This window comes from Apaloderma vittatum, unplaced genomic scaffold (genome assembly GCF_000703405.1).
Source record: "Apaloderma vittatum isolate BGI_N311 unplaced genomic scaffold, ASM70340v1 scaffold4891, whole genome shotgun sequence".
Classification (NCBI taxonomy): Eukaryota; Metazoa; Chordata; class Aves; order Trogoniformes; family Trogonidae; genus Apaloderma; species Apaloderma vittatum.
This window is the reverse complement of record NW_009697257.1, coordinates 15,412-31,178: the sequence shown is the minus strand read 5'-3', so window position 1 is coordinate 31,178 and position 15,767 is coordinate 15,412. Positions and strand designations below refer to the sequence as shown.

The window sequence follows — 15,767 nt, the reverse complement described above, 5'->3', positions numbered from 1 at the left end:
GGCCAGATGCTGTCCCAGTAGAAGTTATGAAAACTCTGCCCGCTCACTGGGAGTGAACTCTGCTCAGAGAGCAACGGGAGGATCTGTTATAACACCTGCTTTTGAAGACAGGACAGGATGACCTGGGAGGACTTCAACTGCCCCATTTGTTCTTTATCTGTATCTTCATCTCTTTATCTCTAAAGATAGTCATAATATTTTCAACAGGCATATAAGGGAACATAGGATCAATTCATAGAAAAACAAACACTGAGACACTGTGATTTCTTGATTGCCATGGAAATTACTGCTGGTATCTTAATTGCTTATTTAATGTTTTGTTTAGCAAATTGTATTTCCTTCCTCAATGCAAATTACTTCAAATATGTTTTTATTACCACCAGGATTCTTTTTTTTCATCTTCAGCTTTTCTTGTAGTAAGCACACTATTTACAAACATACACCAATTCTAAATACATTCTTTTTTTTTTTCTTTTTATTCAAGCCACTACCAAAAAACATGGTGTCAAGACTATGTGAGTCCAAAAAGGTGTGCGCTGCAGCTGATATGCAACTCCAGGTATGTTCTTTGCATTCTAGACTCTACTCTCTGTCTAGAACTTACAGAACATATTTTAATTCTTATAATTTACCAGGTTTTTATTTTAATGTAGACACAGTATCTAGCTGCACGCAAATTAGTGAAAATAAATTCTTTTTGATGTTAGTTTTTGTGTTTGTTTTTGTGAGCATGTTCTGTGCTGTCTATTTAAAGCTACATGTCCAAATCTGTAGAAAAATACCATGACATCGACAGCTTTTGAAAATGGTTGGATTATCAGTTCTTAAATTAATGGAATCATTTAAGGCAAACTTGCAGTAGAGGAAGTGTTACATACTTTTGGATCATTGAAGTGCAAGAGGACTGAGAGATACAGGCCACCTTAGTAAAATCAAACTAGCTTATTTATTTACTAGAATGTAATTTGAGTTGCTTCTCTTCTACAGTTCCAGTATGAAAGCAGCAACTTGTTATTGCCATGAGTCTGTAGGACTTCTCTCTCACAGTGTTAGGAGTAGTAATTAAACTCATAAACCTTTATCTTCTGTGGGTAGATGTGATTGATCAAACATTCCCATAAACAAACTATCAGTGTTGCTTTTCTCTAAAGGAGATAAAGGAAATTAGAGTTCTATCTAAGTGGATATTTAGTCTTTTTCAGTCAGTCTTGCAGCAGTTCAAGAAGGTTAGTGTCCAGCAAAGTTTTATTACAGCGAGAATTTGGCTTTGTTTAGGATGCTACAAGCTTGTGCTATGCAATTTTTGTGATTTCATTTTCTTCTTTGTTTTACTTTAAGCCAGAGGCGTGTAATTTTTCTTTTTGACTTAAGTGTTTAGGTGAGATAACTCTGCTGGTACCTTAGTAAAGGGCAATCATTATTTTTGAGATGTGGTAGGAAACAAATTTAAAGCTCAGGTCTTTGTAATTCTTCACTTTGAAAAGTGCCCAAATGATTGCAACCCTGTCTGCAAGCATGAGTTGCACTGGTTAAGTGAAGTTGTTTTAAAATAAAGACTTAGTTAAATATTTGCAGTTTTCTCTGTGCAGTTATTTATAGTGATTTAAAACTAGTCAGAATACTGGAGTGTGGACCTGTAAATGTGTACATATCAGTTACACTAATCAAGACCAGACTGCACGCTATTTTCAGTGTGTACATATATTTTTCATTGGTTAAACTTAACAGACTTCTGAATTATGCTTTCAGCACAGCACTAGCTGTCAGTGGCCAGTGTTGGCTGTGCAGGTGTGAACAAGGATACCAATGGTACTTGTGGTTATACCTTCGTGACATGAAAATAATTGAACCCTCTTTGGAAGTCTGATTCTGAAATGCACGTGCATGGGTCTGAAACCTCCTACAGAGAGAGCTGAGAATCCAGAAAGAATGTGGGCAGAAATACAATTAATTCATACAGGTGTTGGTTTTTTTTTTTTTTTTAAAAAATAATGCAATTATAGATTAAAATAAAATTTGTACTGAGAATGATTAGTGGTGGGTCTCTATTTATGAAGACCACCAACACAATAATTTACCAATGTGCAGTAACCACAAAAGTGATGATCAAGTGCTTTCACGTGCGTACATTCTTTTCTGGCGTGTTTGTAACAGTTTATTTATAGATCTGGCAGACTTCTTTTCAACTTGTAATATATATTTGTTGTAATCTTGTCAAGGTTTGAGACCAAATTCACAGTGTGGGGGCTAAATGGGCTTGCAAACCAAGAACACTAGTAAGTCACAGATATATTAACAAAAGGTGTGGCATCCCTGTCGTGTGGCAGGGGACATGGTGTGCTCCAGAAGTCAATGAGAAGGGTTATTGGTTCAGTCCCATGGGATGAGCTGCGCAACCCTCCTGCCGCTGTTGGCCCTCGACTGCTCCTGGGGCCTCTGTAGGGTCTGTCTCAGAGTGAGTCCAGACCCCGTAGCTTTAGAACTGGGGAGAGAACACCCACTTCTGGTGGGCTCGCATTCCTGTGGGCGCCTAAAGACCGACTGGTGCTGGCAACGATGCAGTGATTAGGCAGGCTACTTGCCCTCAAATTACTTTTCTGTAACTAATGTTCAACCAGTCTCAATGTGTGCCAAATGACCACAATGCCACACTGAATAGTATTTCTGATTTCCTACTTTCAGCACTGTGTTTCTGAGATTTCAGATATAATAGCCACAGAAATATGCACTCATTTCAAAGACAAAGACTGGCAGAGACATTCTGTTTGTTAAATCAGCAAAAATGTCCCGCAGAAGTTGACTGCGTGGCAAATACAAAGTTCATACATTCCTTTGTAGAAATGTGTATTGTTACTTGTGCAGATTTAAAAGTATAATAATTCATTGAAGAACAGGCCTTACCCAGAGGGTGGCAGTAAATAGTTCTTTCACAGACTGGCAGCCAGTCACAAGTGGGGTCCCCAAGGGATCAGTATTGGGCCAAACACTGTTTGTTATCTTCATAAATGATCTGGATGTTGGGGTCAAGAGCATTGTGATGAAGTTTGTGGATGACACTGAAATAAGTGGGGAAGTTGACCCTCCAGAAGAGGAAGAGCCACCCTCTAGGAAGACCTAGACAGGCTGGAGGAGTGGGCTAGCAGGAACCTTATGAAGTTCAGTTGGGACAGTTCCACCTGGGAATACACAACCCATGAACGCAGCTCAGATTGGGATCCACCAGGCTGGAGAGCAGCCCTTTAGAGAGGGACCTGGGGGACTTGGTGGACATCAGGCTCAACATGAGTGAACAGTGCGCTGCAGCAGCAAAGATAGCCAACAGGATCCTGTGCTGCATTAACAAGGGCATCACCAGCAGAGATAAACAAGTCATCGTACCACTCAGCGCTGATCAGACCAAACCCTGAGTACTGTGTTCAGTTGTGGTCCCTGCTATACAAAAAAGATGGGAACAGGCTGGAAAGGGTCCAGAGAAGGATCGCAAAGATGATCAGAGGACTAGAAGACCTCTAATGTGAAGAAAGGCTGAGAGAAGTGGGTTTGTTCAGCCTTGAGAAGAGAAGGCTCAGGGAAGATCTTATTTACCATGTACCAGTACACAAAGGGTGGCTACCAAGAAGGTGGAGACTCCCTTTTTACAAGGAGTCATGGGTACAAGTTGCTCCTGGGGAGATTCTGACTGGACTCCAGAGGAGAATTTTTCGCCATGAGGGCAATCAGCCATTAGAATAATCTTCAAAGAGAAGTGGTGGATTCCCCGACTTTACACCATTTTAAGGTTTGGCTTGACAGGATGCTGGGCCATTTTGTTTAAACTGCATTTCTTTACCTTAAAGAGTTGGACTAGATGGTCCCTTCCAACCTGGTATTCTATGATTCTATGAACATATACTGCCAAAGTATTTTTGTACTGCTAATGTATATATCTGAAAAAAAATGTGAATGATAACTCTAATAACTTCCCTTCAGACTTTGCAAAGAGCATACTCTATGTGGGTGATGAGCCATATCTGATCTTTAAAAGAAAGAAAAAGGCTTACAAATTTTCCAGCAGTGAGGAAAATGCCTAAAGGCCCTTCGCTGTTCTGTTCAGAAAATTATTCTATTGGCATGTGAAAATAAGAAATTATGCTGGCTTTTTACTATAACTAAAATACCTCTACATTTTCTTCCGACTCAGGTAATCAGTTACTCGAGAGAAAAGGCAGGAGAATCCACACATCTTCTTGTAAGGCTTTTTGCCATGCAGATCGAGTCCCAGAGTCTTTCAGTCAGTGGTAACTTCACTGGAAAATGCGTAACTGTTTACATATTCATGCTCTTAAGCAGACAAGGAGCTAGGAAGAACTGGAATCGAGTGAAACTAATAAATACCAGTGTCAGTGCAAACTAGACAAACAGTATGAAGAGAGGTAACTATTTGATGGCCTTTTAATATTTTTAGGTCTTTTGGGAAATGTGTTTTATTGAAATTAGAAATCATTTTGTAGCTACTGCTTAATACTAAGTGTTAGCATGCTCCTCAGTAGTATTGCCTGAAATCCTGTGGTCCTGGGATATGTCTCTGTCTCCCATTTCAAAGGCCTGTGTAAACACTCAGAACTGTGATTTGTAGATGGGAATGCTTATGGCTATAAAGTTCATACAAGTTTATTTTTCAGGGATGGATTTCTTTTTTTTTAAGCTATGCTGTCCAGGTGGCCTGGCTCATAGCTTTCTTCCCACGCTTTACATGTGCCAGGATCGGTGGAAAGCTTATGGCTGGCTTCAGTGACTCATTTCCCTACCACCACAGTGTTCTTTAGGCAGTCCGTTCCACAGGCCTTCAGCTGACGTATCCCCACTGTTTGAATCCAGATTTTTCATTAGAGAGGGTTACGCTGCAGTGTAGTGTGTTCCAGCTTGTGAGGAACACTCAAGAGCAACCGCAAACAGGTCCTACCAAAGCTGGGGGACAGAGGAAAGAGGCTCGTGTCTGGTTTTGCTTTTTGTGGAGGAAAGGGAAGTTGGTGTGAAATGACTCCTGCAGAGTCACAAAGGCCTCTGGTTACAGGAGAAAGTGAGTTTCCTAGGACTGTTACATTAGGTAATTTTCAGATCTATTCACGGTTCTTTCTGTTGGTCGTATTCTCACTCATCTTTGCAACTATAAATGCTGTAGCTTTTGTTAAACTTCATTAAAAAATGAACCGGGATTCTAGAGACCAGCTCTGAGGATGAAAACTAAAAGCAAAGCATTGCAAAGCCTCTTTCTTTTCTAAGATAAGAATGAAAAATAGTGTAGTTTTTCACAATCTAGTGTAGGTTTTTATTTAGATTTTTAGTTTTTCATGCTGTCAGCGTAAGAATGGAAAAATGAAAGTAGCCCTGCAAAATTTAGTTTTAAAAAATGAACTGCTCGTTATTGTTTGCCATTTTGTGCAGTGTCTTCATGGATTTATCCTCTGAAGAGATGTTTGCTGCCTGCTCTGTGTTAGTAGATGAGCAATCTTAAATGCTTGTGTCTCTTGTTCAATATTGCTATCTGAGGCATATATAAAACTTGAAATGTCATTAATGGCTGATTGTGCAGGTTTAAGTCTTGCTGACCTTTTTTTTCTCCTCATTAACTATGTAGGAAGCAAGCAGGAAGTTTAGGAGTAGCTCCTGCAAGTTGTGGCTTCTTCACTCCTCTGCTTATAACACTTAGTTTTTCTTGAAGAAAAAATCAACCTTCACATTTATCATTTCTCAACAAATACTTTCAAAGGATTTATCAAAATTCTGTATGTTAGAAAACAACTTATTCATACAGAAGAAATACAGTCCATTATACATGTAGACATTAGAAACAGTCACAATTTTGTTGAAAGTATGCATTGTATCCAGCCCAAATAAAACAAATGTTGAATTTTGATGAATTATTAAAGCATCCAGAATGGTTTTCTACCCAAATTTTGTAATAAAGAATCTTTTCACAGGTTGAGGGGGTTGTATAATTCAGATCACGTAAAACATCCATTTTCCGTGGATGGAGAATGCCTCCAAACAGCCTTTCATCCATAAAATTTCTGCATTTCATGGTTTTAATTCCTAAACCAGTGTGTTTATCTCATTGGGAATGGTACTGCAGTGTCCCTGGGAGTGTGACTGGGCCTGAATCTCTAGCCAAATTATTTGCTTCACAAAAGCGTTTTGAGGCTCCCTAGTGTCAGTTTTTCTATGAAGTGTGCCTACCACAGGATGTCCTGACCTCAACTCTTCAGCTTAAATATTTGGCCCCACGAAACCTCTCAAACTTGTCTCATGTTACACAGCAGTGGGTGTCCTCTTGTTCTGTCTTGCCTGCACTTCCACTGAATAGGAAATCTTCATATTAAAAAAAAAAGTTGCTTTTTTTTTTCAGTGATGGCACACACTGAGCCTTGCCACTGTCTTCTATCCATGCCAAGTTCATTTTTGCTGTTAAAGTGCCTGATACTCTGCTTTGCTATCTTTGCTTGAAAAGTCCTTTTATCAGTGCTGCTTTCCTGATCTGTGAACACCTCAGTAATTCAGTCGTGCTTCTGTGTTTGGCCATAGCTCACGTGCTTCTGCAGAAACTTGCCTATGAACCAGCTCTTACCTCTGGCAAAGTACCCTCCTGGTGCAGTGTAGTCTCAGGCTAAGTTTACACTGCAGCAATTTATTACTCTGATTCTAAGAGGTAAAATAAAGGAAGCATGTGCCTTAGCACTGCACTGTTCTAGTGCTCTGGCAGAAACTCAAGGTCATCAGTAGCTCCATGTACTGCCTGGACTGTGACTTGTCTCTGCAGGTGTGATACATTCTCATGGCTGCGTGCACATGTCTTGGAGTAACTTATTTTTTTGTGTCCACTCAACTAAATTTAAGTCTTTTCATTATATCTGTTTTAAAATACCATTTTTTGAAAAGAGTAATTGCTGGAAGGCTTTAGGGACAGGTCTTAACTTTATTTAAAAATGCAGGTAGTTTAGTTCTGCCAGTGTTCCCAGTGACCTAAACACGAATTTATGTTAGGTCATGATGGTGGTGGTTGGTATACTCCAAACCCCTATTTTTCCCCTTGTATGTATACTAAAACTAGCAGCTTTACAAAACCATATATATTTAAACTCTTCCCTCTCCCTATTCTCTCCCATTCTTTTCCATTTGTTTTTTTGTTGTTGTCAAATGCTAATGCCATGTGCTGAAGACAAACGGGTATTTTATCTCTTCAGGTATTTTATGCTGCCTTGGACCAAATCTACCATGGAAAACATCCTCTAAAAAAGTCAACCACAGAAATTTTAAAGGAAACACAGGAGAAAGTTTATGGATTGCCATATGTGCCTAATACAGTGAGTAGAAACATACTGACTGTATAAGCTACACCTTTTCTTTAATAGCATATTAATACCCCTACCTCTCCCCACCCATTGCCCCAAACACTTGCGTGCTTATTGTTGTATTGTCGTGTTGAAAGAGTTTTCTCTCTTTCAGTCACTCTACCCGGAGTGTAGGATATTGGAAATTTTTCAGCTAAGAATGGGTGTAGTCTCATCAAGCTGAACTTGGTTAATTTAATTTTGTTTTCTCTATTAAGGAAGGCAATGGGAATCATACATTGTAAGGAGGGTTTATTGTAGCTTTGCAAAAGACTGCTGTAAAAGGCAGCAAAATGCTGTGCTGCGTCTTGGTGTTTGTGTGCTCTTAGTGTTAGCATGTGAGAGTAAGTCAGTGTGAAGTAGGACTTGGAAATGAGTTTCTCTCACTGTACTGCTCTGGCCTTTGGCTTATTTATCCTTTCCTATGGCATTTGAAAGTGTTAAAGCTTTGAGCTATAGTGAGCTACGTAATTTTGATCTTTATTGTGACTAATCGTGCATTTGTTCTGTATTTCATGTGACATCCAAAGGTGCAGTTTGCATAGATGGTAGTCGTGAGATTTCCTGGGCTGCCTGAAGCTGAATTCTCAGCCAGAGCCCAAATCACTGTTTGACACTTTGGTCAGAATACCCAGATCTTTTCTTTCTGCTTCTTGGAAAACTTACTTTTCTCCTGAGCAAAAATGTGACTTTTGTTCTCTGAGAAGGATATTAGGAGATCCATGCCCTTTCCTCAATGAAGCTGTGCTGCTACTGTGGGCCTGGCAAAGCCAGAGAAGTGGAAGCAAGATATCTACAAAGTCTGACTTCTTAGAATTTTTAGAAGTGCTCCTTTACACTGTTCTCTGCAGGTGTTATTTATCCTTTGACCAGAACAGTTCTCTGCTTTGGAAGTTAGCCTGATATTTTTGTTCCATTTAAAATATTGGGTTTTTTACTAAAAGAACATAATGTCTTGTAATGAGCATAGCCTCGATATGAAGACAGACAGCAAGTTTTGGCCTGGAACTTTATCCCAGCAAAATGTACCATGAACTTGTGAAATGTCAGAAAGTCTAGTGTGTCTAGTCAAGACTGAGATTTAGATTGGATATTAGAAAAAATTTCTTCACTGAAAGGATTGCTAAGCATTGGAACAGGCTGCCCAGGGAAGTGGTGGAGTCACCGTCCATGGAGATGTTAAAAATCATATAGATATGGCACTTTGGGCCTTGGTTTAGTGGTTATGGTGGTGTGAGGTTGATGGTTTGACTTGATGGTCTTCCAGGTCTTTTCCAGCCTTAATGATTCTATGATTCTATGAGATTCAGTTATGAATTGCTACGTCAGGCTTGTATATCTTAAATTAGTCATATTGGGTAAAAGTAATTCTTCCTTTATGAAGTTCTTAAGTGCATTAATGTGATTTTCTCTAGTAGCATTGTCTGTGAGGACTGCACAAGCATCTGTTGTTATATCCTTCTGATAAACCTTAATTCTCTCTTAATGCTCTTGACAGTAAATATCCCCTGAATGTACTTGAGCTTCAGTCTCATTGTGCAGACTCGTTTTCTGTAGAGGCACAGCATATATTTTCAGCAGATGAATTTTTTTCTTTCTGAGGCACAACTCAGATAATAGGACAATTTGTATGCACCTTTCTGTTATAGTGCTTTCAAAATGAGGCACATAAACTACAAAATAAATGTTGCTCTACCTATGTGATGATGCCTATTTTAAGGTAAACCAAAGCATCATCCTTAGCAAATGTCGTGCATTATGTCCCAACAGTAGGAGGGATAGTGGGAAGAAAATTCTGTCAGAAGTCTGTATTTGCCATTCAGATAAGTTTTACAGGAATTGGGGTACTTGGCACTACATGCAGCAGTATTTACCTTGGCTGTGTTGACACAGACAGTCACAGAAGCTAGTGCCACATGCAAGGCAGAAAGGAAGAATGGAGCAGACTGAAGACAGACGGAAGTACGGAGGAACAGCGCTCCACAAGACTTTATTTTCCTGAAGAATGCAAATCTTGATTTCTGGCTGGTGATTGCTTATCTGTTCAGAAGTACACAGGATTTGCTGCTGGCTCCTGGAGGATGAAATTCCACTGGGATTTCTTCACTCTGTTACTGAATCCAGAAGCTGAGGACTGCCAAGCAGGAAGCAAGGAAGTGTATCTGTCTGGTTTTGTAGTGTCTCGCAGTTTTGTTGCCAAAGGAGATTTGTGTTACAGAGTTTGGAAAATGGATAGAAATTTTGCACAGGCTGAATTCTTGAGTCTTTGTGATACCTTTAAAAAGCAGTTAGTCTTCCTTTCATCTCTTCTGAGAAAGCAAGATAAACCAAATAGTAATGACCACACATTTTCGTGCCAATTCTTCTTGAATGTGCTTGGTGCCAAAATCTGTGCACTGTTGGGAGTTCAATACTCTGCTTTTATTCCAAGATCTTGAATTACTTCTCATTTCTTGTGAAGCCAGTTTCCATTTCCTGTGGCCTGCCTTGCAATTGATAACACTGTCTGCTTTTTAGAGTATCTCCCTTGGTCTCTTCTACCTTTGTCTCCAGGATGCCCAGAGAGACTTTTTAAGAAGTATCAGGTGACCCTTTGATCAACCTGAGACATGATCAAAGTTTCTCCCTTGCTCTGTTGCTTAGTCCTCCGCCTGTCTCCCGAGTTCTGACTTGAAAACTAGTTTCCTTTGAGACAGTCATCAAAACTTAATGATACACCATCGTTAGTTCTGCGCCAAGCATAATAATTCCTATCTCCTGCTGTGGGTTTTGGTTCAATATCGTAACAAAAACTGAGACACAGGGTAAATAGGCTCAGTGGCGATAGTGGAGATTGTGGTCTCCTGTGGTTACAGGAAGGAGCTCCCAATAATGAAGTGGTTCTACAATAAACACCAGATGCCCAAATCATCATACCTGAATTTCCCTTGTGAAATACTGAATTAGTTTGAGTTATTGATTCTTATTTTCAGAAAATTATTATGGGCTTACATATTAATTAAATGTCCGTCCATCATAGTAACCTTTCTTCATTCTAATCTAGAAGTTTGGTGGGAGATGTTGGTTTGGCTTATGATTGTGAGCAAAATGATTTTGAAGAGTGAGCCACAGTGAATCTGGGTTCCTTTTTAGATTGCTGCCAAAGAGTCCCTCTTGCATTTTTTAAAATTACGTGGTCTTCCAGCAAGCTGTTCTTCTAGAAGCACAAGAATTTCTTGTGTGGTACCTGAATGCGAAGTGCAATAGTGGAATTAACCCCCACACATTATAATTATATTTTATAGGAGGGAATGTATGGGCATGTAGGGATCCTTCTGATATTTTTTTGAGCACTAAATAATTTGCTATGCACTTTTTTACTCTAGCCTGTTAGGTACATATTAGTTCATAAGGACCACCTCTACTGGTGGCCTAAAATTTACATCAGTTTCCAGGTTTAATTATACTTATATGCTTTTGTCCAGAGTGCAGGTTTCTCTGGCAGCAAGAGAACTTCTTAATGGCCTGTGATTGGTTGTGGTTGCAGAGACTGAAACACCTGTGAAACCAAATATGTTAGCCAGCCAAGTTTGCCAACAGAAAACAAGACAGGTATTGTTATAGTTGCCCTAGAGGGGAGAAGTGTGAAAAAATGGTGTATCCCCAATGTGGTTGTTAGTCTTTCTTCTTCCTGCAGCTGGGGGTACTCTGCCCAGACAGGGATCCTGACCTCGGAAGGCTCCACCTAGGTCCCTGTCTTAACTTGCTGGGATTGTTTCTGTCATGTTCGTGAGAAAGAAAATCAATGGATGAGATGCAACCTGACGTTTTGGATGCTTGCTCAGGGAGGCTGTGAGGCACTGCAGGAAGATGTGGTTTGCCATGGGTGCTGAGAACACAAGGATTTCATTAACAGGGCACATATAAGGGCATCTGGGAGATTGGTCAGCTGGAGCTGATGTCACTAGAGAGAGAGAACTAGCTTCTCTGAAGAGAGAAAGTAGTTTCTGCATCACCCATTGTCACCATGTGCTCAAGCCCCTTTTTTATTTTGTTGAATACCAGAGAGCAAAAGAGCAGCTGTTTGCCTCTTTTTCCATCTTAGCAGTCTTAGGAGTTTGAGGGTGACCTGGCCTCATGCTTACTTGTGCTAGGTAAGTCAGAAGCCAAAAATTGAGACAATGAGGTTTATGAAGTTCTGTATCGCCATCGCAGTGGAGAGTTTTGTTTTTGATAGGCCTGTTCCTCAGCATACTGAGGGCTGGCTGGCACTTTGAGTGAAGCACCTCGTTATTGAATCTGCCGTCTGTGTCATTGTGGCATCTGTTGCCTTAGGATTTCTTGGTCGGTTTTTGGAGTGACTACTAGTGTGTAGTTATAACTCCAGTCCTGTGTAACATTTCACGTGAGTATCAGCAACACCATACAAAAGGAAATGTAGTCAGGCTGGGCAAATGAAATAAATAAGTGATAAACCTTAACTTCTGAAACTTTGTTCAAGTGGTGAACATAAATCCTGAATTTATCGGTAAGGAAGGCTAAGTAATGGTTGCTTATTAAATTTTAAACTGTGATTTCACTTCATATTTATTTTATCTAAAATCTTCCCAAATTTGTCTTTAGTTAAAATTTTTCTTAACTTAAACTAATGTAACCTTAGAACCAAAGCAAAACTTAAACTGGGTTAAGGGAAGTGAAAAAGAACCACTAAAAGGTAAAGAGGTTTTTAATTACCAAAGAGATTTTTAATTACCAATACTGCAGTGAGGATGAGGGAATAAAATTTATGGTGCTAATAAGTAAGATGCTGAAAAGAACTGAGTGTGAGAAAAAGCCTGTATGTTTGAATATCTGAGAAAAGGAGGTTGTTAGAAAAGTAGAAGCCGTATAAAAGTGTAAAAAATAGAAGACAGGATAAGCTCTAGTGAGCCAAAAGTAAAACTGTGGAATTTTTAAGCTGTTTAAAACCTCAAAATGCCAATAATGATTAAAAACAATGCATCAGAAAGAGACAGGCTGCTAGATATTTGAAACTGGAAGATAGCTAAGGTTCGATTCCTGTTTGGTCCCCATGCGTTGCCTGATCTAGTTGAGAGGTGGCGTCTGTGGCAACAGGGAGGCTGGATTAAAATGATCTCTAAGTCCCTTCCATCCTAGGCCATTGTATGATTCTATGATAATTTCAAAGACATTATATAATTATCAGAGAGTCCAAACAAAGACACAAACTATCTTGATGCAAAAAAGATTTGGTAATAAGGGACCAAGTCCTTTAAAGATCTTATTAAGATAATAAAGAATAGAAGTCATTATATGATTAGAGCTAATATCTAAAAAAATATAAGAATTCAGAACAAAAAGGCTGGAAATGCTGAGTTGCAAAATGCAAGTAGTGAATATAACAGAGCTCCATAACTACTAAAGAAATAATAGAGAGTGGAGGAGAGAACAACCCCAAATGTCAGAGAAAGCAAAAATATTCCATGCCTCTGCCTTAATGTTTGTTAAAGATTAATTGAATCTTGATTAGGTAAGTAATGCATATAATTTTTGAGACAGATAGAACCACAAATGAGAATAAGGAATGAAAGAGAGAGAATAATTAAGTTAGATGTAGTCAAGGTGTCAGAATGTTTGTCAAAGGAGTCACGGACCTGGAGGAATTGGCACTCATAACAAAGGGGTAGCGCTGTTATGATAACTAGTTTTATCGAGGGAGGAAAACTTTCAAACTGTAGACTAATCGTTCAGACTTTGTCACTTAAGAAGTAGAACCAAGCAGCTCATAACTACCTTGAGAGCAATCAAGTGAGCAAAATAACCATGGTTTTGTTAAGAATCATTTCAGATGGAAAAAACTATTCTTCTTAAGAAATTGATGACTTTGAGAATAGTAAGGAAGTTGTTGATAGCATAGCTCTAGATTTAGCAAGCCTTCTGATACTTGCAAATCATAATTCTACAAACAAACTGTGGAGGTACAACTGAGGCAACATGTAGAAAACATGCTGACAGAGTAGGAGAAAGCTTAGTTTCAGAACGGGACATTTTAAGTGGAAGTCACCAGGGGATCTGCTCAGGAATTACTGCAGTTCTATGTTGTTAATTAATTTTTTGGATGAGAATTTATTCATAATATTTATAGAAGCTCCTTCAGTTGACCAAGATTGCAGAAATCATCAAAAAGCAGAGTTTAAATGATCTGGAGAATTTGGATCCCAAGTAGTTGGATCACTGTGTCATCAGTCAGGCAAGCAAGACAGAAGACCAGCTTGGCCGAACAGGGAACTTCTCATGGAGCTCAGGAGGAAAATTGAGCTGTATGATCTCTGGAAACAAGGTCAGGCTTCAAAGGAAGAGTACAGAGCTGTGGCTCATGTATGCAGGGAGAAGACATGAAAGGCTAAAGCTCAATTAGAGTTGAAACTGGACAGTGTTGTTCTAGAGAACAAGAAGGGCTTTTAAAAGTATGTTAATAGCAAGAGAAGATCTAAAGAAAACATTGGACCAATAGTTGTTGAAGATAGTTATCTGACTAATAGGAATGAGGAAAAAGCAAAGGCATTCAATGCGTTTTTTGCCTCAATCTGTAATAATAGTGATAGACATTGGAGAATCATGAGGGCAGGAACAGTGACTCTCCATTTGTGGACACTACAATTGTAAAGGACCAGCTGTATCAGCTGAGTGTTCACAAGTCCATGGGGCCTCATGGAATTCATCCCGGAGTTCTGAAGGAGCTAGGAGATGTTATGGCAAGCCCCCTCTCTATCATCAACCAAAGATTTTGTGAGTCTGGGGAGGTCCCTGGTGACCAGAAGCTAGCCAGTGTTACTCTAATTTACAAAAAGGGCGTGAGGGAAGACCCGGGGAACTCCAGAGCCATTTGTCTATCCTAAGTTCCTGAAAAAAATATAGAGAACATTATACTGGGTACTGCTGAAAGGCATTCAAAGAATAATGTGATCAGGCACAGTCAGCACAGGTTCACGAAAGGTGGAAGTCCTGGTAAACTAAATTGATACCCTTCTATAATAAGGTCACCTGCCTAGCAAGTGAAGAGAATGCAGTGGATGTAGTTTTCTGAACTTTAATAGGGCTTTTGATACTGTCCTTCACAGCCTCCTTCTGAACAAGCAGGTTCACAATGTGTTGGGTGAAGAACTAGCTGAAAGGCAGGACTCAAAGGGTTGCAGTGAATGAGCCTACAAATGGCTGGTGAGCAGTCGCCAGTGGTGGTGTTCCTCATGGTTCAATTCTAGGGCCAGTCCTGTTCAATATCAACAATGTGGATGCAGGAGTTGAATGCACCAAGGAGAGCCTCCATCCCCTGCTAGATCCAGGAGGAAATATAGTGACAAAGGATAAGGATAAGGCTGAGATGCTTAATGCCTTCTTTGCCTCAGTCTTTAACAACAGAAACACCTGTGCTGAGAGAAGCCAGCCCCACAAGCCAAGAGATGAGGGCCAGGAGCAAAATATCCCCCTCGCAATTGAGGAGGAGATGGTCAGCGACCTGCTGCTCCACATCGATATCCACAGATATATGGGGCCAGATGGAGTACATCCTAGAGTACTGACAGAGCTGGCAGAGGTGCTCACTAAGCCACTGTCCATCCTTTATCAGCAGTCCTAGCAGACTGGGGAGGTCCCAGCTGATTGAAAGTCAGCCAATGTAACACCCGTCTGTAGCCAGGGATGGAAGGATGATTCAAGAAGCTACAGGCCTATTAGCCTGACTCCAGTTCCAGGAAAGCTGATGGATCGGATCATCCTGTGTTCCATTGTGCAACACGTGCAGGATAACCAGGTGATCAGACCCAGTCAGCATGGGTTTATGAAGGGCAGGTCCTGTTTAACAAACCTGATCTCCTTCTATGACATGGTGACCCGCTGGTTGGATGAGGGAAAGGCTGTGGATGTTGTCTACCTTGACTTTAGTAATGCCCAGAGCATTCTCCTGGAGAAGTTGCCTGCTCTTGGCTTGGATGGTCATACGCTTTGCTGGGTGAAAAACTGGTTAGACGGCCGAGTCCAGAGAGTTGTGGTCAATGGAGTTAAATCCAATTATAGCTGGTCACGAGTGGTGTCCCTCAGGCCTCAGTACTGAGGCCACTCCTGTTTAACATTTTTATCAATGATTTGGACGAGGGGACAGAGTGCACCCTTAGCAAGTTTGCAGATGACATCAAGCTGGATGGAAGTGTTGATCTGTTTGAGGGTAGGGAGGCTCTGCAGAGGGATCTAGACAGGCTAGATCGCTGAGCCAAGGCCAACTCAATGAAATTCAATAAGGCCAAATGCCGGGTCCTGCACTTTGGCCACAACAACCCCCAGCAGCACTGCAGGCTTGGGCAGGACTAGCTGGAGAGCTGCCAGGCAGAGAGGGATTTGGGAGTGTGAATAAATGGCCGGCTGAAC

The 15,767-nt window shown here is 40.4% G+C and overlaps 1 protein-coding gene across 1 annotated transcript in view; it reads left to right on the top strand.

Annotated features, from left to right (window-relative positions):
* MIPEP (mitochondrial intermediate peptidase) overlaps positions 1-15,767 on the top strand; it is a gene marked incomplete at both ends in the record, with an annotated part of 41,963 nt that overhangs the window by 14,165 nt on the left and 12,031 nt on the right. Inside the window, 2 exons of the mRNA XM_009877554.1 lie at positions 485-559; positions 7,221-7,340. Coding sequence (XP_009875856.1) covers positions 485-559; positions 7,221-7,340 — 195 coding nt within the window. The remainder of the gene's footprint in view (positions 1-484; positions 560-7,220; positions 7,341-15,767) is intronic.